This window comes from Scatophagus argus, chromosome 23 (genome assembly GCF_020382885.2).
Source record: "Scatophagus argus isolate fScaArg1 chromosome 23, fScaArg1.pri, whole genome shotgun sequence".
Lineage (NCBI taxonomy): Eukaryota > Metazoa > Chordata > Actinopteri > Scatophagidae > Scatophagus > Scatophagus argus.
This window is the reverse complement of record NC_058515.1, coordinates 2,587,223-2,610,213: the sequence shown is the minus strand read 5'-3', so window position 1 is coordinate 2,610,213 and position 22,991 is coordinate 2,587,223. Positions and strand designations below refer to the sequence as shown.

Sequence of the window (22,991 nt, the reverse complement as noted above, 5' to 3'; positions counted from 1 at the left end):
GTCTTTTGCCTCCAGAAGACATTGAAACTGATTTCATAAAAGTTTCAATCAGTAACATTCTCAATTAGACACAATTTTTTTTTTTTTTTTACTGGAACTGATGATGGAACTAGCTAAAGACTGAGCCATCTCATTTCCTCCTCATCTCTGTTGAGAGTTGCACATGCACAACACCAAACCAGTAGTGACGTGGTGGCCAGCGACAATGTTACCATGGTTACTTTGTTATATCTATAACTATAGCCTCTCTTTTCAAATCCAGTGCTGACCGAACAATGTTCAAGTGCTTCTTAAACAGAGATGGATAGGAAACTATTTATGCTGAAATTAGCGTGTCCACCAGAGTGTCACGTTGAAACTGGACCTGATAAATACTTGTGAATGCTGATTGTACCTTTTTAGACAGAATATGATAGGTTTCATATATGTGGATGCGCACTGCAGTGTACCGTTTAATGTAAACATTTTGCAATATGACAAGAACTCGGTTTAGTAGAAGAACCCATAAATGCAGAATTCTTGTCTGGGCTGCCTTTTATGACCACAGTATTCATTATTGGACTACAACCTCAAGAATAATACACTTGTTGTTTCCTCGGTTGGCTCTGTTTAATTTTATGCTGCAGGAGTGTGAGGGATTTAAGGATGCCCCATGACAGTAATGCTATCCAGAGTTGAGCCATGAGCTCCTTTCTAAGTGGGCCATTGAAGGAGACAGGAGATGGAAGTCATGTCTTGTAAAGCAGAGATATGAAATAGTTCAGCTGACAAAGTAAAAGCTTTTCTATACCACTTATCTGTCAGGGTCGTGGGGGTGCTGGAGCCTATCCCAGCTAACTATGGGCAAGAGGCGGGGTACACCCTGGACTGATCGCCAGTCAATCAGAGGGTGCCTCTCACCAACACACACACAAAAACAGCCTGAATGCTAATTCACTGACTCTCACTTGCTCTTTTCTCTCTTTTTGTCAAGCTGTCCCATAAGCAGGCCTGTAGCTGTGTGCTGAGTGTGTATAGGAGGCTGTCTTTTGTATGGCTTAAGTCACGGAGCAAACAGAGCTACAGCTGGATGTGACCGATTCTGACACGAGGAAACAAAGTGCAGTTTTTTTTTTAAGTGCCGACACCACCAAATTAGAGCGTGAACACACGCGTGGGCTTGTGCACCAGTGTTTTGTGCATGTATCTGCTCATCCTGAGTGTATTCCAATGAATTTGCATTTCCCATGGGCTAAAAAATGAAATGTTACAGTTAAAGTCTCAGTAATATTCTTGGGAATACAGTGTTTTCCTGTAAATTTAGAGACAAGAAGTCAAGGCACCAAAGTCATTAGGATACTAAGAATTACAAATGTTTGACTGAACCAAATTTGATTTCAATTCATCTGGTATGCGCTGATGTATTTCACGAGTTCTGGACCTGTTCTAATTGGAAAGTGTCATGAGACAACTTCTGCGCTATACAAATAAATTGAATTCAACTGAATTGAATACTTAAAAAAAATGGCAGTGATGACGATAGATGGAAAGTCATTATGATTCATTCTCTGCAGATTGCCAATAACATATTCCACTATGGACAGCGGAATGACCCAAACATGTCAATGTTTCTGTTGCTATTTGTCTTGGGGGAAAAAAAAGGAGCAACTTTTGGTGAAAATTCCCAGAAAACATTGGACTTTAAACTCCCAATATTCAACCAAAATATACAGCTGAGTCATCAGACAGACACATACACACTCTGACATACCAGCTCCCCTGCCTCTTGAAAATGCATGATTTGTAGCTGGAAAAAAAAAAACGGTGACAGCTCCGAGCATTGAAACTTATATCTAAACAGGAGAGTTTGACAAGTGTTCCCGGCTGCTCAGCTCATGTATCAGGTATTTCATCGTTGCTCACTTTGGTAGCTGCAAGGCAGAGACGGACTGTTGGAATCGAGTCGATGAGAAAAGCAGAAATAATAGCTGCATTAATCATCCTGCTCTTGTACTGTACAGTAATAAGGTCTATTTTTAAGACACATCATAAGGATTGAAGTTGGAATATCCTCTTATTATGTCTTTGCACTCGCAGGACACATAATACCTCCTCAGAGGTGCCAGCTTGTCAGTGGGAAATGTCTTGTAGTTTTTCTGTTGAAGTGATGATTTTCTAAATGCTTGGTCAGTTCCATCCCTAATCTCAGGACTGAGACTCTTCCCCCCGTGCCTCTGTGCTCTGAAATATCCACCCACCCCCAATATTTTATCATCTTTCATCCTCCTATTCTGTCTCTTTGGTCTCTCATCCCTAGCCACCCATTCACTCCTGAATGTGAGCCATTTGGGGTCGGAAATGAAATATCTTTCCTGTCACTGCTCATTCAGATCTCCCTGTTATTGGAACGCAGCAGTCTTTAAATTGCAAGTAAGTGCATTACAGTAGATATGAATCAAAAAGGCTCCTAATTCTAGTTTGGCGTGGATTGATGCCCTGCTTGCAGTAATTATCAATGTCACTCGCAGGAAATGAGAGAAAGGTTGAAACACTTTTAGTCATTGGATATATTGTAAATTAGACATGCAGGGAGATAAGGTCACTCCTTTTCCATGTGAGAACATGAGTCAACTTTCTTTTAGTGGTCTGCCTCATTTGGTCTTGTTTCAAGAAGGAAAAGTGCGACTGTGTCGACACTAAAATGTTGCATACGCATAAAAAATACTGCGCATGTACACTTGAAATCATATCCATACACATCTCAGTTCATATTTAAATGCTTAAACAATAGAAAGTCTTTTGTTCAGTTGTTGTTGTGAAAGTGTTTGCAGACATTTGCCTACTTCCACATCCAGCAGAAACAGGAAGTGGTGTTTCTGACCTCATGATGAATCTAAATCCAATGTTCACTCTCTTTTTAGCTCTGTTTTGGTCAGTGTCTGAGAAAAACCTGGCTCTTTAGCTACTGAACGCTCAACTGTGTTCACTAACTGTGTATGCTGCCATAGGAAAGGTTTTTAATTTTTTTTCAGAGCTTTCACTGTAAATAGCTGCCTTCTGCTGGTGGAACAACCCTAAGAGAGCAGTAAGAGTGGAACCGAGCAGTAACTTTGCAGACAGTCAAAACCAAAACAGTAAGCTTAAACACACCAAAAGATAGATGACTTTATTCATCCCAGAGGGAAAATTTCATTTCACTGATTTCATATAAGGATGTGACTGCTGACAAAGCGCCCTGCAGTGGACCTCCAGAGTCTAGACTCAGAGAACCAAAGCTGTTGCTGCTGTTTTTCATTACGCAGCCACAGTTTCCACATGGCCATCAAACATCGTCCTGGCAGACATGCTATCCAAATGTCAAAAATGTTTGTTTTCCACAAGAAGACACACTTTTTACGCCTAGCTGATTTACTATCTGCATTGCAAAAGCTGAAATGGCCTTATCAACTGAATTTTTACATCTGTAAGGTTTGAATATTGTATTGAATTACAGCGAAATGTACGGGCTGCATCTGAAATTCAATGCTAACATGTTACTACTACTTATGAACTGTACGCTGACATAAATATCTCACAATGCAGTGCAGTTACATACATAACAGGGCAGGGCCATACATAACATGTTAACAGTGCAACTCTGTTAGAACGTCAGTATGTAAAAGGTTTCCCTTTGCTAAGCCTATTATATTTTTTTTTATTTAGTTCATCTTTTGCACAGGTTACCGCAGTTTTTGATTCTTGAACTGGCACTTCACTCAGTGAAGTATACTGCTGTGCAGTATGTCAGAAAAGACACTTACTGTGGTGATATTAGGTATATAGTGCCTAATGTGTGATTTTCGATGTGGTGACAGTCAATGCATCAGGAGCTTGGAATTCTAATCCTTTTTGTGAAATTATATCTCAAAAATGAGTTATACATTGAGATAACTTTTTCTTGCATGTGGGCCTATTTAACAAAAAAAGAAAAAAAAGAAGTATTTGGAGTCAAAAACTGAATAGCCTTAAAAAGAGAGGAGTCCAAATAACAACAGCTAAGGATGTCAAAGCTTCACTCTTCACACACAAACACACACATATATACACACACACACTATAAAATTTCCAAATTCCAAACTCAGGATTTACTGCAGGGCAGCAATGCAATGTTAGAAGTTAAAATAAAGAAAGAATATATTGCTTGGCTTGAATGTCTGCTTCTTCTCTGCCTGTTTTACTTTATGGTAAGACAGCCTTTCAGTTTATTCATTTTTTCCCTCTTGCTCATTCACAACTCCTTTTATAGCCTCTGGGACATTATGAGCTATATAAGGTGAAGAATATGTGCAACGTTTTGCTAAAGTTGGTAAAAAGTGAAGTGAGTATTAGATTCCTCTATCTGTTTTTTAATCTTAGTAAAATTTCTGCCTCTTGAGGAAAAAAACAATTGAGCTCTTTGAAGCGATAGAGCCCCCTTAATTGAAAATCATTGTAAGGGAAATTGAAAAAAAATATATGCATGCAGGCTGCCTTTCTAAAAGAGATAATATTAAAGGCCCTTAAAATCTGGTTTCTTGTTATAAGAAAATGAAGTCCAGCCTAATTGACTCTGTGAGAAGGAGGTGTCACACTGCATCAGGGAAATGGTGGCCACACCATAAACTGACTGGTTGTCTTAGTAAAAAAGAATTAAGCAAATAGGGTAGACGGGGGAAATTGAAATGTGAACATGACTTGCCAACCTCCACTCCATAATCCACAGTTCCTTTAACATGTCAACTGCCTACAGTGGAAAACAGACAGAGTTATCACTCAAAATCCCTGCATACTGCTGAGAAATCTCCTTTTTCTTTATTAAACAACCCCCCTTCTTCTCAAATTTCCCAAAACACTGTCAGCCAGCCAATTAAATACTCCATATCTGTTCGAATCAATTATTTCCACCACACAACTGCCTGGCAACACTGTTGTGAAATGATTGAGCTAATGGGTTTTTGTCCCACGCAGATGCTATCAAACCACTCTGCAGCAATTAAGATCATTATCCACCCTCGTGTTTTTGTTTAAGCCCATTTCAGGTCCAATTTGCTAACTCGCAGGTTCAGATGTGATTGAATTTGAAGCTAGGAGCACGTTGTGTGCTTCTAACCTTTTTAAAACACATCAGGTGACCTCAAAATGCACTTCAGCTGCTGGTCATTTCATCCTGAGAGCTCTCTATGGCACAGATAATTGACCTTGTGGGAAAATAGCAGTATCTTCAGTAGTTAAGGTATAGCTGAGATGAAATGGCTTGCTGACACGGCAACCTTGCAGTGCAGTGTCATGGAACAATTGGGGAAAACCAAGCCAGCCACTCAAAATTCAGTAGAAACAATGAAAAAAAACATCCTGCTTATTGCTTCCTGTAGCTGCCATTTACTTAAAATCTAACTTTAAATTACATCACAAGCTATTCACAAGAAATGCATTGTAAATATGGACAACTTAGAGGCCCAGCTTCCTCAGCAGGGAACATTACAGCTTTACCGTACTTTTACCCCCTGTGGTCTTTAGCTGTTCTGTGTGGCAATGGGTCATTGTTGGCACACTGACAATAGCACCACTGACACAATAGATTTATGAACTTTTTACTCTGTAGTTTTAGTTCAAAAAGAAAAAAAAACATTAATGTTCAAATTTCTGATCAAACATGTTTGATCATAAGATAAAGATGCTACAGTTTTTGTTTACAGCTTTTGGGCAGCACAATAAACCTTAAACATGTCTGACCCAAAAAAGCCTGATATGACGAACGTTTTAGGAAACAGTTGCCACATCCAGTCCTGTGTGTGTCCACCTAAATAATGTCTGTCCAGAACTTAGCTCCGTTTTGTTCTCCACCAACTCCAGAAAAAAAAAACAAATATATGGGTTTTTAGCTGTTAAATGTTTCACTCTTGTTATACCCAAACAGTCTTTTTTTTTCCCTACATGGTGTGTGATACTCCACATGAGTGTTACACACGTAACTGTGGTTCTGTGAATCCTGGATGAGCGCCACAAAGAGTAGGTCTGGAATTCACCTGTTTGTGGCCATCAGGATGAGAGAACATAAACTCTCCACAATGCCAAGAGTTAATGTGTGTTTATATGTATTGCAGAGTTGCCCAGATCATAGAAAACTTGAATTTTCCTCATACTTCTGGGGCATGGAGTACAAGCAAACATCACAGATTTTTGTCCAGAGGATTCAAGCTTTCTTTATTCAAGTATATTCTTGCGTACGTGTTCTTGTTTTCCAGATGTGATCTGTACTCCAGTTGTTTCAGTAGGCAAATTGGTGAAGGTCCAGTTGGGGGGGACAGACAGTTCTTAAGGTGTGCCAGGACCAGCCGCTCAAAGCACTTCATTACAATGGGTGTGAGTGCTACAGGGCGGTAATCATTAAGGCATGTCCCAATAACAACGAAATGTATTGTTTCAGATGACTTAATTTGTGGATGCATTTTTAAAATGATTTTTTAAATCATATTTTTTTCCAAATTAGTTGAGCTGCTCAGCAGTCTCTCTCCACATACCACCTGGTAACTACAGAAGAACCCCATGGGATACAAGTTCCCCTGGTTGGTAATAACTGTACTATGGAGTATTATTCTCCAAATCCCACTTACAGTTACAAACATTAGGGATTGATGAAAAACATGAAGGCAACGAGCTAGTTCAGGCAAACAGCTGGAATTGGAACCGATGCTTTAGCTCTAGTTCAGGTGGTAAGATTTGTGATTTATGCTCCCATGTGGATGTGTCCTTGAACAAGATGCTGAACCTCAGCTTCTTATGAACGGGCCAGCACCTTGTATGGTCATCCATTGCGTTTGGTGTTGAATAAATGTCTGGAGAAAGAAATTGCTTTAGACCAAAGCATCTGCCAAACACATAATGTAATGGAAGATTTTATCATCACTTTCCAGTCTCTGCTGTGTTGAGCTTGTCCTTGTGGCGAGAGACAAGGTCAGAGGCTGGATGCCAGATATAAATATTGTGCAGGTCTTCACTCATTCATGTATACTACTGAAATTTGTGGACTGAAATTAGAATTATATGTCCCATTTGGCCTGCTAATACTTGAGACACATAAGAGGAGGTGGAGTACATGCAGCAATGCATCAGAATACATGTGTGGTTTAGAAGTTCCTGGAGAGTTGTTGACATTTCTTCCACTCATACATAAAGACTATGAGAAAAGTTATCTCAAGGAAATTCAATTGAATGCAACTGGACTTAGTTGTTTGTCTTTGAAGACGTTTCACCTCTCATCCAAGAGGCTTCATCAGTTCATGCTCGCTTGACTAGGCTGGGACTACGCTTGACTAGGACTAGTCCCAGCCTAGTCAAGCGCGCTTGTTTTGATAGAATTCAAGGGCTCAGAGAGGAAATGCTTCTCCCTGGAAACGTCCTTCATTGAGAAATTATTTTTTGGGGGTTTCTCACTTAGGACTTGATTATTTCTTATAATGTGAAGGCAAAAGACTGTCAGGCATGTTTGAAGCCCTTACAAAACCAAACAAAACTTTTGAACCGAACTCCACTGAACATTGAACACCACACACACACACACACACACAGTTTCACTTAGAGCAAGCATAATAAATTAGCATAAAGTATTTTAAATTAATAAATTATATTAGATCTTGCTTTCTGAGCATTTTGATATGACTTAATGTGAAGTTTTGGGCTACAGTATGAAATTAATATGAAGCTATTTTGTATTTTGTCTATTTGTTAATAATGAGCGCCGCAACAGCTGCTGTACACACCAATTCAACACTAGCTTCCTTCTGACCACCTCCATAGAAAACATGTAAATTTATATAAAAAGGGTGCAGAGAACAGCACACTAAAATCAATAAAACCTAGTTGAGTGCCATTTCCAGTTCCATTGCTCCAGTCCAGCAGATAGTTACAACCCAAAACTACAGGTGCTGTTAATCAAAAGATGCCATGGTAGGCTAAATTCTCGGCTGTTGCAACATTTTAGATGCACTATTGCATATTTACATTGTTCTGTCACAGAACCATGAAGCAGACAAGTTGAGGTTTGTTTGCTGGTGGATCGTTCTACTTGGTGAGAGAAAAGAGTTAGAAATTTCATTTGGAACACCCACCAATTTCCTATGGCCCGTTCCCTTGTTATTCCGTGACAAATCAAGCAGCTAAAGGTCTAGAGTTGGTTTTGAGTGTGATCAGAGTGCGATCAGTCCTTGGGAGTTGGGAAAAAGGGGAGTTCACTTTATGCTATGTTCAGGATCCCAGTAGTCGTAATAGCAAGTGAGGCATAACAGCAAATGAAAGAGGCCATGATTAGGCTGAGACAGCAAAACATTGGGAGTGTTGGAACAAACAGCGGTTTTGAACATTCTCAAAAACAAGGAATTAACTGGCAAGCTTAGCTACACCAAAAGGTCTTGAAAACCATGGAAGACAAATAAAGTGAATTCTGTCATTGGTGAAGGAGAACCCTTGCACAACATCTAAGAAAGTCAAGAAAGTGTAAATACAGATGCTTCACAACAAGGTGCAAACCCTCCAGTAACGCTCAAAAACAGAAAGGCCAGATTAGACTTTGCCAGACACCTAAAAATGCTTGCCCAGTTCTGGAATACGATTCTTTGGACTGATGAAACCTAGATTAAGTACCAAATGATGAGAAGGAAATTAACAGCTCATGATCCGAAGCATACCACATCATCTGTCAAACATGGTGCAGGCAGTGTTATGGCATGGGCATGTATGGCTGCCAATGGAACCAGGTCACTGGTGTTTATTGATGTACTGATAAAAGTAGCTAGATGAATTGTGAAGTGTTTAGGGCCATACTCGCTGCTCAGATTCTGCCAAATGCTGAAAAGTGATTGGATGCCGTTTCTTATTGCAGATGGATAATGACTCAAAACATACAGCAAAGGCAACCCAAGAGTTTCTCAAGGCAAAGAAATGGGATTTTCTTCACTGGCTAAGTCAGTCACCTGACCTCAACCAATATAACATGCCTTTCACTTACTGAAGACAAGACTGAGATGGATGCTCCCAGGGCTGTAGAGAGTATGACAGTAGTGTTTGTGTGTCCATGTGCGTTTGTGCGAGAGGGCGTTTGACATGTGAATGGCAGCCATCAGTAACAGAGGAAAGTCTTTCAGGTGTGAACCTACATAATGAGGCTTTTTCTCTCACACACACACATTCTCTCTCACTCTCTCTCTTACACACACACAGATTCTGGCAAGGAGGTGCACCTTTTTTTTTTCTTTTTTTTTTTTTTAGACTTTACGCAATTAAGTCTAGAATAATTGCCCAGACTTTCCTCTCTTCCTTTCCTCCCTCTCATTCTCCTCTTCTTTTCTTGACAGAGGAATGTAATTAAAAAAAGGAGAAAGCGCTTTCTCGAGGTTTGATCATTGTCTCCATCCTCTAATGGAGAGCTTAGACCCACTGTCTATCATCAAGAGAAAGGGATGAAGATAGAGAGATCCATCAATGAGAGGTAGAACAACAAAGAAAGACAGCTGAGGCAAACAGAACATCAAGCTGGCAGATAATATGTAAAGATGACACAGAGAAGAAGATGAAGGAGAAAAGACTATGAGTGATGCATTATAGGGGATTCTGTATATCCAAATGTAAAAGGTTCTTGCGTCCCAATTTGCAATGCACTGTAAAATCTAATAAGTTAAACTTACAATATAGATAGATATTTAGATTTATGTTATTGGTATACTCTATAGCAGTGTAGAGTAGCCAATTAACCTAATGTGCATGTCTTTGGGATTGTGGGAGGAAGCCAGAGTACCCGGAGAAAACCCTCACAGACACAGGGAGAACATGCAAACTCCACATAGAAGGGGCCAGACCGGGATTCGAACCTGGAACCCTCCTGCTCACTGCCTCGAAAAAACTTAGTAAAGCAAACTTCAAGATTGCAAGTGCACAATACTTGGACCAAATTAGATTAACTTTATTAGTTTAAACTTAAACTTGGAATTGATTATCTATTTCATATACAAAATATTTCTTTTTACACATTTATTTTCAGTGCACAAAGATCAGCTTAATTATTTTGAGTGAATGATACAAAAATTCCCCTCTCTATTTTGACAGCGCATTCATTTTAATATTTTGACATTTGAACATTGTAACATACTTGTCACAACTGCAACAGGAATATGACTTTTATTGTCTAAACTCAAATAAAAATCCTGAGTTCCTAGCAATCTCTCGTACATTTGAGTACTGAACATCGCTCAAACAAACTTGTTTTGTATGGAACTACAAGACAAGACTTACATATTGCAATCTCAAGAATAGCTGCAATAGCTGACTCAACATAGAAGCAGGAACATTCTTGCTGCTCGTACACCCAGCAAGAAAGCACCCCAAAATAATTAACTTGTTAACTTAATAAAGAGTTAAGTTTCATCAAACTTTTTTCTCTCTTAAACATAAAGTCATTTTTAAAAAAAAAAATAATTCAAAATTCTCTCCTGACACTCTGTTTCTGTTGACAAGTTGTTAAAAACTGAGTTCGATGCACTTAGTATTTCTGATTAAGCTTGATGTTAGGATTTACAGTGTGGGAAACACCTTTGTTACCTGTAATGTTACCATTTTCAATTCTGCAGTTGAAAAAAAAAAATACAAATTTGGCGACTCAAGTAACCCACTCACATGTTAGTAATGAGTGAGTTAAAACTACTGTTTCCAGCAACCACACTGAACTTTCACACTCAATCACAGATTCATTGAGATAGTTTGACAATTTAAAGTATTTGTTTTCTAGCTGCCATAAGGCGGTGGAGGTGGAGAGTAACATCTGTATTTTCTAGCTTTTATGTCAACCCTGAGACTGTTATATTTGGGGGTAAAATATTGTCCCTAAAAATTTGTTTATTCTGAGCTAATTATCTTTGTAGGGCAGACAACTTATTGTATTTAGTTGTTTGATGTTCAGAAACATGTATTTGATTTAGCCCTGTTAAACCGAATGCATCTAATCTGCATTTGATTTTTAAGTTCATTTTTAAAAATGTATTTGAAATGTACTTAACAGATGGCGGGAAAAGTCGCTAAAGAAGAGAGGATGAGGCAAAAAATAAAATAAAATAATAAAAACCAGAAAGAGAAAGAGAGGAAAGTGTATCAATCTCTCTGCTCTGGCAGACCTCAGATGGAGAGAGCAGCTAACGGATAACAGGGCTGAAACTAGGACACACAGTGATATACCACATACACATAAAAACACACACTTCATGGTGGCCACACTGTCAGTCTCAGCTTTGCCACACACTCTCCATTTCTGTCTCTTTTTTTTCCCTTTCCTTCACCAAATATGCTTCACTGACATGAAATTACACACAAGAACAAAATGTTATGGTGATTGAAGTGATTTTCTTTAAGACACTCGGGAATTAGAAAAGTGTCATCAACAAATAGGCTTCTGCACATAGGAACATGTTTGTCTTTTGAGTGTTTTTACTTAAGTGTCTTTCTTCACACGTGTTTGCACCAGGATGCATGTGTGCTTTCTCACAAAAACATGCTAAATGTTTAATTCTGACTTGGGGTCATGTGTAAAAGTTGACTCTATTTATGGTATGTGTGCGTATGATCATTTTCCTCTGATCTTGAGCCAAGATGTGGGATTTGTCTCAGCTGTGTTTGCCAGCCACATCCACTGGAGTTCATGTTCAGAAGCTGGGGATGAAGCTAATATGTATAATTCACAAGCTAGCAGCTAATGGACTTGAGTTGAAGCCAAGGTGGGGGAAAACACTTTCGAACCTGTCATCCCCACGCCTTGCAAGACAGTATGTCGCCCATGTTTGCTTCCCTGATTCTCCATTTCAACCAAAGTGTAATGTGAGTGTGAGGTGATGGTGGTGCAGTGGAGCAGAACTTCTGTACAAGTTGTTCAGACTTCTATTTTGTCTTAAAATCTATGTTTTATTGAACACACAGGGAAAAAGTGGAGAGTGGAGACAATTTGTGTTGTTTCCATCAACTTGCTTCAAGGATTAACTTAATCCAGTGACATTTTGTTGATTGTAGACTCAGTCTGACTTGAATGAAAATATTGATAATAGATGGACTTCAATGGAAACAAGTGGAATTGTCTTGCCACCGCCAATGATATTTTTAATAAGAAAGTTGGACAACTAAATATGAGACCACTATATATAAAAAAAAAATCTTCCTCAAGCTCAGGTCCTCTACCAGGGGCCTGGGAGTTTGAGGGTTCTGTGCAGTATCTCCTCTGTTCCTATACGACTGAGCTCTTCTGGACAGAGACCATCGACATTGTACCTGTATCTGCTGGAGCCACTTTTCCAGTTTGGAGATCACAGTTCCCGGTGCCCCAGTTATCACTGGCACCACTGTTGCGTTTACTCGCCACATGTTTTCCAGCTCTTGTTTTTGCCCTTTATTTTTTGAGCTTCTCATGTTCGTTTTTCTTGAAGTTGCTGCCGTTTGGGATTGTTACATTTATCACCACTGCCTTCTTCTGTTGTTTGTCGACCACCACAAAGTCCAACTGGTTCACCAATACCATTTCGTCAGTCCCACAGGATCTTAGCGTGGTCGTTCTCAACCACCTCGGGAGGTGTCTTCCATTCTGACCTTGGGACTTCTAGCCCTTACTCAGCGCAGTTGTTCCTGTATACTATCCCAGCCACTTGGTTACGGTGTTCCATGTATGCTGTTCCTGCCTGCATCTTACACCCTGCTGTTTTGTGCTGAATTGTCTCAAGGGTATCTTTATACAGCTTTTTGGTGTGGTAGTGCCCAGCTTCTGTGCTGTCCTTCAATCCAGCCTTTTCCAGTCATTGGCAGGATTTCTTCATAGCAGCCACTTCTTCTACAATCTTTGTTGGATCTCTGCCGTTGTCATGGTTAGATTCTGCTGTCGATCTACATCTTAAGGAGAAGGGACATTCATTTGAGGACAATTAAGTTCACATCTTGGACAGGGAAGACAGATGTCACATATTGGCAGGGCGGGTCTAGCATCTTTGTTGGCACGAGTTACTGTAGTTATAAGTCTCCAACCAGCAAGGAGGCTCTCAGGAAGTGAGGTGATACGTGTTGAACAGTAAACCTGAAAAGGTATATACCGTGGTTTATTCGCACAAAAATATGTTGAATGACAACACACATATTGGGTATGTATTCCATAGTATGCAATTTCTGTCTTACTAGAAGTACACCATTCATTACTGATCCTCAGAAACAATAAAACATTTCTTCAAATTTTATTGTACTATATGAGAGTGACAAAAGCCTCTTGGCTGTAAAAAACCTGCCAGACTTTATTTAGGGTCTCCTGAGTCTCTATTCTGTTATAGTCTGGCCCTTATGCAAACCATAGCAATCACTCTTCATTGACCGCAACAACTACATTTTATGAATGAATAAACAAAATTTTGATCCGACAAGTTTTTGATTGTCAGTTCAGACTCGAAGAAGATCCTTGTGCAACAACTGATAAAGAAGATCCAACAATGGTCTCCTGTTGGCAAAAGTTGTGACTTGAATCAGAAGTAATCTGATAAAAAAAACAAAAATTAAACAAAAGGCAATTCCTCAAAGCTTACCTGACTTTCTATGCCATGTATCGGTTGGTGATAGTTTTAACACTTGATCCTACAGACACATCAGATGGGACTAAAAAGTATTGAAGTTTGAGGCCAGTCCCTAGAAAGTGCATGACAACTTGCCATCTAATTATCAAACAACTTGTTATGCTGTTTGGTGCTGTCCTCTGAGCTTCCATGCTGCTCTGCTCTCGTAAGTCTTAATTCCCAACAGACCACGGCTCAGTGAGTTGCCATCACATGGGGTCTTCCCTCCTGGTAGAAACCAGAACCCAAGTAATTTACATATGTAATTGAGTGGAAAGCAATTGCCCTGGATGCCACTTACTGCAAACAGCTACCGGTATGCATGTGTATGAGTGTGTTTATGTGCCAAAGAGAAAACAAAGGTGATTATGATTTATTACATCTTGGACCTTTTCACCTCTCAATCAGTCATAACAACATGTACTCACCCAGCTATTTTTTCCACAACAGACAATTTTGTCTTGTCATTGCAGGAGAAGCACAGGCATTTCATTAACGTCTACAAATGTATCGTCACAATTGTATAGAGGTATCTTTTTGTGTGTTTTTGTGTTAAAGATCATTTAATGTTCCGAGTATTTACTGTATGATACCACACTGGATAATATTTGTATACTTCTATGACACAATGCTTTAGCTTGGCCAGAAGGGGGACCCAGGTGCACTAGTTGTGCAGGGGCTACGCTGTTCTTTTACTCTCATACAGAGAAGAGTCTGCCTAACAGAAACAAGCGCCTCTTTGTTTTTTTCTTTTCATTCCATTATAAACAGGTTAGTAATGAGTGAAATATATCATAAAACATCCGTAAGGACTTTTAAAACCTGTATGACATTGATTTGATGAATCTGATGTGAGTATTAACAGTTCTGGTAGTGTCACCTGCCTCAGTCACTCACCAAATTCAGGTGTAATAGCCGGATTTCAACCTGTAGAGAGCAGTCACTATAACACAAAAAGGAAAATTCAAATATTTTCTGCTAAAATGTGAAGAACTGGGCCTGAATTATTCAGTAACACTACTAAATATCTATTTAAATTGATTTTAAGCAGAAAAAAGTGGTTTAGGAGTTTAGTTACTATTTAAGTGAATACTGTAAATAAATACAGAGAAGAGCCTGCCTAATGAAAACAAACATCTCTCCGTCTCTTCTCCTCATCCTGTCATAAAAAGAACACCACATCTGTTAATAGTATCAGCACTACCACAGTGTGAGGCCTGTAACACATGCACAGCGCTGGTTATATTTACCGTAATCACTTACTCCTGTACATTTTCCTGCTATTACCATTGATCTAGGAACATGGCCGCTAGCGTTAAGATGATCCCACAGGTTATAAACAAGGTTTCTATTGCCAAGGCTATGGGCCAATACCAGACCATGTAACATTTGCAAGCCATTGGCTTGGTACAGAAAAATGATGTACAACGTGACTTGATGACTGAGTACTTATTAAGAATTGTTAATACTTGACCCAAGTTGTAATAAGCAAACACTACCCTTCAAGACCTTTTCAAAACCTGATGTGTATGGTATATGATGTATGCTACGAGGCATCAACAGCTCAACAGGCACACCTTATGCCTCCTCTATCATCTGTGTGTAAACATGAGAGTTCATATTTCATACTCCCCAGGTGTGTTTGACTTGCTGCTACCACTTATGCATGTGTGTGTATCATGTACAAGCTTTCTCAGTTCCCAAGACATGTAGAGCTTTTATCAGCTCACAGCATTAAAACCCTTTAACTGTTCAAAGTTGTGACATGAAACGCAGAGATAATGTCCACAAGCATTCTTATCCATGCTGTTCATGCTGCAACCGCACGCCAGCACTCCTCCATAAGCCATCCTAAGCTTCTAAGTAGATTGTGTTGTTTTATAATAGATTATGGGACTGATACCCTCTGATGTGTATCAACACAGCAGGGCTTGGGTGTCTTTAGTGATCAGCTTCCTCTGTCAGATTGACTGTGGTCGAAAGATTGTCAAACGTCACACAGATTCGCTGCGCTCTCGTCAAAGCCTCACTGTTGTATAAGCCCCAAAAAACAAAAAAAGAGCTGAGTTTCGTTTCTATCAGTGCCCGTAACGTGTCACATCCCCATAGTCTCCAGAGCAGACACAGGAAGTTTACAGTCTGCTTTTATCTGCTGCGCACAATAGCAGCACTGTTCTTCCCAAAGCTTGTTATTACTCAGAGGAAATGATTACTGAGGAAGAATGAATCAAAGTCTTCTGAATGTGGGGTATCATAACTTGTGCAACATGAATCTGAGAGTCTGTTTTCCCTCCCCTGCTACTTTTTTTTTTGTACAGTGGCTTCCCCAAAAAATTCACAGTACTTATGTGTTAAACTCAGTTTCACCTTTAGTATGAAGACTCCAAAGCTTGCTCACATGCATACAGTTTGAGAAGAGTGCCACTTGTTGGCAAGTCCCATTACAACGTGAGGTGGCTGTTATGAATGTTTTTAATAACTTCCATGGCTGAGATCAATAAAGGACCTTTATATTCACCTGATCAAAGTATTCCTAACCTCTGGGTGGAAGATAAACCAATACTGTAGTTCATTTTGACCTATACTCCTTTTTATACTGTGGGTTCATTGTGTAAATCTGAGAAGTTGCAAGAAGGTATAAGACAAGAAGTGAAGAAAAATTGTACCGCACAAAATTATATTTCAACCATTTGTTGTGATTCTTGTCAAGTCTTTGCTTCTTCATTGTGAGATTCTGGCTGTCAGAACTATTAAAATGAGACAATCTTAGAAGATAATCATTGGTGCAGAGGGCACACAGCAAACAGTCAATCATTCCCTCTCTGAGATTCGGGGTTTCATATAAATTCAAATTTAAGTTTTTTCAGCCCAGACATTAACATCTGGACCTTTTAAAGAGCATTTGTAAGGGATCTGAAAAGAAGAAGTGGTGCAAAAGCTTGTTTATTGTATGAAGACTAACAGACATGTCTGGGTAGATTCTTAGTCATCAACACTCTCACACAGAAACCAGCTCATCCCAAGGACAAAACTCTTAAAGCTAAACCAAGCAACTTGTATATACGGTCCAGTGTAATGAGAACTGCAATGAACTGTACATCAGGGGGAACCAAACAACAACTCCACAAGCGCATGACCCAACTCAGGAGGGCGAACCCCACTTCCCAGGATTCTGCTGTCCATCTACATCTTAAGGAGAAGGGACACTCATTTGAGGACAATAATGTTCACATCTTGGACAGGGAAGACAGATGGTTTGAGAGGGGTGAAGGAAGCCATCTATGTCCACCTAGAGCAACCTTCCCTCAACAGAGCCTTGAGATCCCTCCACCAGGAGACTTACACCTCATTCCCCCCATGATCCATGTGACCCTTACATGATGAAAGGGTGGGTTGACGACCCAATTGGCAAGCCACACTCTGGCTGTGGGGAGCAGGCGAGTCATTCACTTCTGGTCACATGAGACTCTAATGAGTCACATGATGGCTGTGTGGGACAACGGCCCATTCAACCCCTTTTCAGTCACATATTGGCTGGTCGGGTCTACCATCTAGCCTGTAGGTTTAACACCTATGACCCTGCAAGTTAATCAGAACTTGATGAAACCTTTTGGATGAGCGGTGACACGTCTTGGCTTTAAACTGTCAATTGACCCACTTTAAGTTCTACACGTTCTAACACATTGACTTGGCAGATGCTCACCTGGTTAACCTTCCCCCTTACAAAGAACAATGCACAGCAGCTTCAGTGGGTTTTTCTGAGTGTGTTCAACACAGTGCAGTATAACATTTGCATTGTCAAATTCAGAAACAGTTGTGAGCCCTGCAACTATTTCAGACTGTTTCAGGTCAGTGGGTCACATAAAAGGGCTTACATGGTTTTATATCCCTGAGTAACATCTTAATATTCATAAGGTTTAAATTTTCAAGAGCCAACATACGCAGTATATGCACACATTCATGCTGCATGAATAAACATAATTTTTTTCACCAGATATTTTAAATCTCACTGTACATGTTTGGTGATGTGATGTGTTTGTAGGCGGCCTGTGTGTGTGTGTGTCCTGAGGATGTCCAGCTGTCAGAGCTCAACTAGGTTAAACTGAGTGATGTCCTTTAAATAGAAACATGTTGGCAGAGGCAGACTGACCTGACTGATGGTTCTGCCTTACAGGGACATGAAGAGAAACCATAGTGAGACATTAATGTGAGGAACCTCTCAATGGTTCATACAGTGGAATCCAAAGATTCTTCTGTTTTGACATGTAAATAAATGCTCCATTGCCTTCCAGCAGCTATTTCAGACTTCTTGTCATTACTCAGTTATGAACAGTACCAATGTAGAGTTTAGAATGCAGGATCATGACTGAAGAACTGTGTATTAAATCCCTAAATCCTTTGGGGAAAAACTCTGAGCAAATACTCCCCAGGTGCCCTTGAGCAAGAGACTGAACCATAAACTTTGTAATGGATCTACTTGGCTGTCAGCAGCAACCACTGTGGGCTCATCCCAAGTTCAAATACAGACTAAATAAATATCAAGACAGACTTTAATGTTGAGAGAATTGCACAGTCCTGTGTGCCTCTTCTCTCTTGCTCTTCTGACTTTATGACTCCACTTCTCCTGGAGGCTTAACCATCACCTACCAGTGGTGCATTTCCCAAACTAATTTAGTGCATAATTAAATTACCAAACACCAAATGACTTAATGCTTAATTGTTCTGTCAAGTTTCCCTCCTTTAGAATCTGCAACTGTGCAAAAAAAATTATCAAAACTCCTAATAAAAACTCTGTCCCTGAAAGTAATGAGAAGGGAGCAGACAGAAACAGAAATATAGAAATTTCTCATGTTAAATAACCGTACTTGAACTTTGGTACGATGTTTTTCTGTTCACTGTTGCTCATAGTAAAAAGCCGACTGAGAAACTGTGGCTGTTTATGTTAAGTGATGCTTCACCCTGGATTTCAGGCATAAGCACACAAAGATAATGCCTGTCCTGTCTTCTCTGAACACAGTTGTCCTGAATTCACCCCACTAGCAGCTATTTCACCTTTGACAAGCAATAGCAAACTCATCGAGCTTCTGACACAGCTAGATATTCATAGAGTAATGTATTGAATTTTTTTTTGTGTGAATAAAAGAAAGCATAAGAGTCCATATGATAATAAAAATAGGGAAAAAAGGATAAACACTGGTTAGATAATGTCTATTCTGTGAGTATATTTATTTGCTTGCACACTCATTTGTTCAAAACTAAATAATCATTACAAGATGCGCTTTCCTTTTATAAACCTTGTGTGTCTTTAATGCTGTGAATCCATGAATCTAAAACCTTGGCGACAGTGAATCAGATGTTTAGGAAGAATTCAGCTCAGTGAATGACTTTCACTATGTGGCTGAAAAGGTTACTATACAATAACAAATATTGTCAGTAAAGTCAGCGTGCAAATATCACTGTGATGATGATGAACACCTCGCACAAAGTCCCGAAGAACCTGACCACTTCATTAGTTCTTATTGATCAGACTTACTGTGTCTGGGTGTCCAGGAAATAATTGTGATTGGTGGGTTGCCAGGTCTGGGTGTGCCCTGTGCTTAATGCTTTCACTTTATGAGCTATAAAACTCTGAATAGATCATCAATAGAGTGTCTCATCGGTCTTAGCAGCGTGTAAGGTTGATGGAAAGTTCTTGTGGCCCAGAGAATGGCCTTGAATAAATGAGTGTGCATGACCATGCATGCATCTGTATTCATCAGTTTTCCAGTGCAAACAGGGGAAATTAATAAGCACAAGTATTGATATGAGAAGCCTCTTTGCATCTACCTACAGACTGCTGACTGAGCCATGAATATGTTGCAGGACATTACCCTTTGACTGTTTCACCATTGACCTCTGTTTTCTTCCTTTCCCCGTCTGTCTCTTTCTGTCAGGTAGTGCTGGTGGGTTCATCCATAAACGAGAGGGATCAGATGCTGTTCATCAGCACAGACGAAGGTTCCTCCTTCCAGCGACAATCCATCTCCTTCACTCCAGACACGCTCGTCTTCCACCCCAAGGAAGAAGACAAGCTCCTGGCCTACTGCAAGGAGGGCAGGGTGGGTGTCACCGCATTGCAGAAACATCAAAATAAATAAATAGAACAACTTATGTTGCCAAATGAACGAACAAGAATACAGCAGTGATGTTATGGCAACAAGATGTCTCTGCTGTCAGTGCTGCAGTGCATTAAATTTACATTTTCATATGTACCAGCAGAACACAAACCTTAAAGAAAAACCTGATGTATGATTCAACATTGCAGCTGTAGGGCAAAGAGTGGCCACATCCAAAATACATGCACACACTTTGATATTGCATTTCATATTGAAAACATGAAGAAGGTCTTTGAAATATTTTAACTGGAACGAGGAAAAAAAGGTTTGGATTTAGATGCAACAAATACTCATTGCTTTTGTATACAGAACATTCACTTTGTGTCTGTATACTTGTACACTACAGTGGAGAGTTCAAGTAATAATTTCACTATTAGTCTTCCTTTTCCAATTCAGTTTGGCTAATTTACTGCTCATGTACCAGGGCACCTTGTAATTTTCTGTAGCTGACAGACAGGAAAAGTTTAATTAATTTCTGCACATTAAGTAATAGAAATGAGAGGCTGCACCATTATCTGTATCTGTTCAACCAACTAAATTATCTACATTTTAAGTTGCTATATTTATTATTTATTTAAAAAAAAAACTGTTTACAGAACAGACACAAAACTGAGCTTCAGATCATTGTTTTTAATCACAAAAGGAAGAGAACTATTTATAAAACATTAATGAGCTCCCACTGTGAGGATTTTCCTTCATCACAAGCACATAAAGTGACATATTTTACACAGATCATATAATCATATAAAGTATGTTTCCTGTACTAGTTACACCTTACAAACTAACTAATAAGTGATTGACTCTCACTGTGCTTTGGACATCTGATCTAAAAGGGAAAAAAATGTCTGTGTTTTTAATGTGTTAGAAGTACTTGTTGCCACAAAGCATTGAGATGATTCAGTGAGACCTTCAAACTTACAGCACTGGACAGAAGAAGAGCTCATCAAGGAATATTCTTGTTTGGGTTATAAAACTAACTGTCAGACACATGCCAGCCTTCAAATTGCATTCAACTGTTTTACGGAAGTGGTTTAATGTCCAGTCAAGGGGTCCTAAGGGCTTAGGGCTCATAGATAGAACAGATATAATATATAAAAAATGTTTCTCTTCTTCTTGTGAAATATTTGATGCTTTCAAGCAACAAGCCAGACATATTTCACTACTTCAGCAACCATTAAATCATGTACTAAACAATCCCCACCGGTGTGAGGCAGAAGCAACTTATAACCTACAGCACTGTTTGTTTGTTTGTTTTTTGTTTTGTTTTATGGTAATCACATACAATTAGCACAATCATTTTGCTAGCAATACACTGATGTTGTTGGCTTCTTTAACCATAACAATGTTTTACAATTTTACAATCTTACAGATTGTCACTGGCGTGGTGGAGCGATTTGGTTCACTCTGTAATTCTGTTCCAGAGAGAATTCCTCCTCCAATACAGCTGTGTGAATTCAGTTATTATGCACTGAAATTGTTGGATAATTTCTTGTGGGATCTTTGTTTGTTTATATAATTAAATGTATATTGTGTCTTGCCCGTGTGTCTAACCTTCAGCTGTCTATTCTCACTAAGATCCAGCTCACCTTATTTGGATTATAATTTATATTATAATTATATATAATTATGGATGGGATTACATTACATATATATATACACATATAAACATTATATATATATACCAAGAAGCCTTAATCTTAAGTATCCAGAAATGTCCAGTTGGAATATCCAGTTGGAATTTATTTACATGTTTGTTTATTTTATGTAATGTTTTACTATTATTTTATTATTATTTCTGTTTTGCATCTTTCATTATGACTGATTCTCTCATGCAATTACTGTGCAATTTCTATGAGGTTTGTTAGTTATGAAGTGTTTTCTTTTTCTAGGTTATTCTTATTATAGGAAACCAAAGGCAAAATTTGGAAACCAGCAGAATGATGAAATCTTCTTATGGTGTCAAACAAACAAAAAAGGCACAAAGTCCATGTTTAAAATCCCAACAGGAAACATTGTTCACTCCCCATTCCTTTGTTTTCTATCACTCCATGACATTAAATGTCAGAGAGATGTGAATACAACCAAAACAACAAATTACCAATAAATAAAATAATCATAAAAGTATGTTTGGGTTTAGAATATAAGTTAAATTAAACATTTAACTGACATTCAGTGTGTTACAGCTCTGAATGCAAAGAGGTCTGCTTTCTCAAATGCATTCACATACACACATACCTCCTAATTGAATAGTTAACTGTGAAATGGAAATGGTCTTAGAGATATCGAGGTGGAACGTTAAGTCCAATAGTTCATAAGTTTGAGTCAGCTCAAGTCCTCCTCAACTTTAATAATTTACACATAATTAAACGGGAAATTCAATTAGGTTTTAATCTGTTCCATATGGGCAGACTGCAGACGGAAGCGAGGAATCTATTCAAACAGAACAAAAAGCTCATTTAGCTAGAGGATGGTGGGAGGACACGTGATGACATGTATGAATTTAGAAGGTGTGTGAGGTTTCTATCGAGGTCAGCTGAGGCTGGGTTTTCACAGCTAGAAATATGCATTTGAAATGTACTTATGAAAGAGTCTGATGATGACTCATATATTCCGATGAATCTGAGGATGGTTGAGATGAGCAGTATATATATATATATACACACAGTATGAGCAACTAAACCCCCGTCAATGGCAGTCATTGAGCAAGTCTTGCAGTTTCTAAACCTGTATTTTTGTGTTTTTGTGTAGCAGAGGAGGAAGTTTATGTGGTGAAATCCTTTTCTCTGCTTTACAGACATCAGGGATACCTCATGGGTAGCAATCAATAGACTTTCATTATGGGTGCGATCAATGCTGTAGAAGCTCTGGAAATACACACACACAGACACACACTACTACACAAACACTGCTCATAAAATATTAGGCACACACACTCAGACACAAAACCTGCTGTGATTAATAATTAATTGAGCTCAGTCTTAACCTGGTGAACCATGTAATTCAGTAGCCTGATTGGATAAACTTTTTTCTTCTAAATAGGCTCTCAATTGATCCTCTATTGTAAAGGATATGGCTGGTAATATGGCTCGCGTTTGGCTTTATAATTTAATGCTACAAGCTTTGAGTATGCCTTTCTCTGTCTAATTCTTTTCTAATTTTTTGTGTCCAGCTCTTTGTTTCAACAGACCTGGGCCGCAAGTGGACTTTGCTTCAGGAGCGGGTA

At 39.1% G+C, this 22,991-nt stretch overlaps 1 protein-coding gene across 3 annotated transcripts in view; it reads left to right on the top strand.

Annotated features, from left to right (window-relative positions):
- sorcs2 (sortilin-related VPS10 domain containing receptor 2) overlaps positions 1 to 22,991 on the top strand; it is a 277,555-nt gene that overhangs the window by 203,575 nt on the left and 50,989 nt on the right. For all 3 annotated transcript variants that reach the window (XM_046381208.1, XM_046381206.1, XM_046381207.1), the window contains exons 6-7: positions 19,547 to 19,711; positions 22,938 to 22,991. The exon at positions 22,938 to 22,991 is cut by the window's right edge and continues 44 nt beyond it. In XM_046381208.1, the coding sequence (XP_046237164.1) occupies positions 19,547 to 19,711; positions 22,938 to 22,991 (219 nt within the window). The remainder of the gene's footprint in view (positions 1 to 19,546; positions 19,712 to 22,937) is intronic.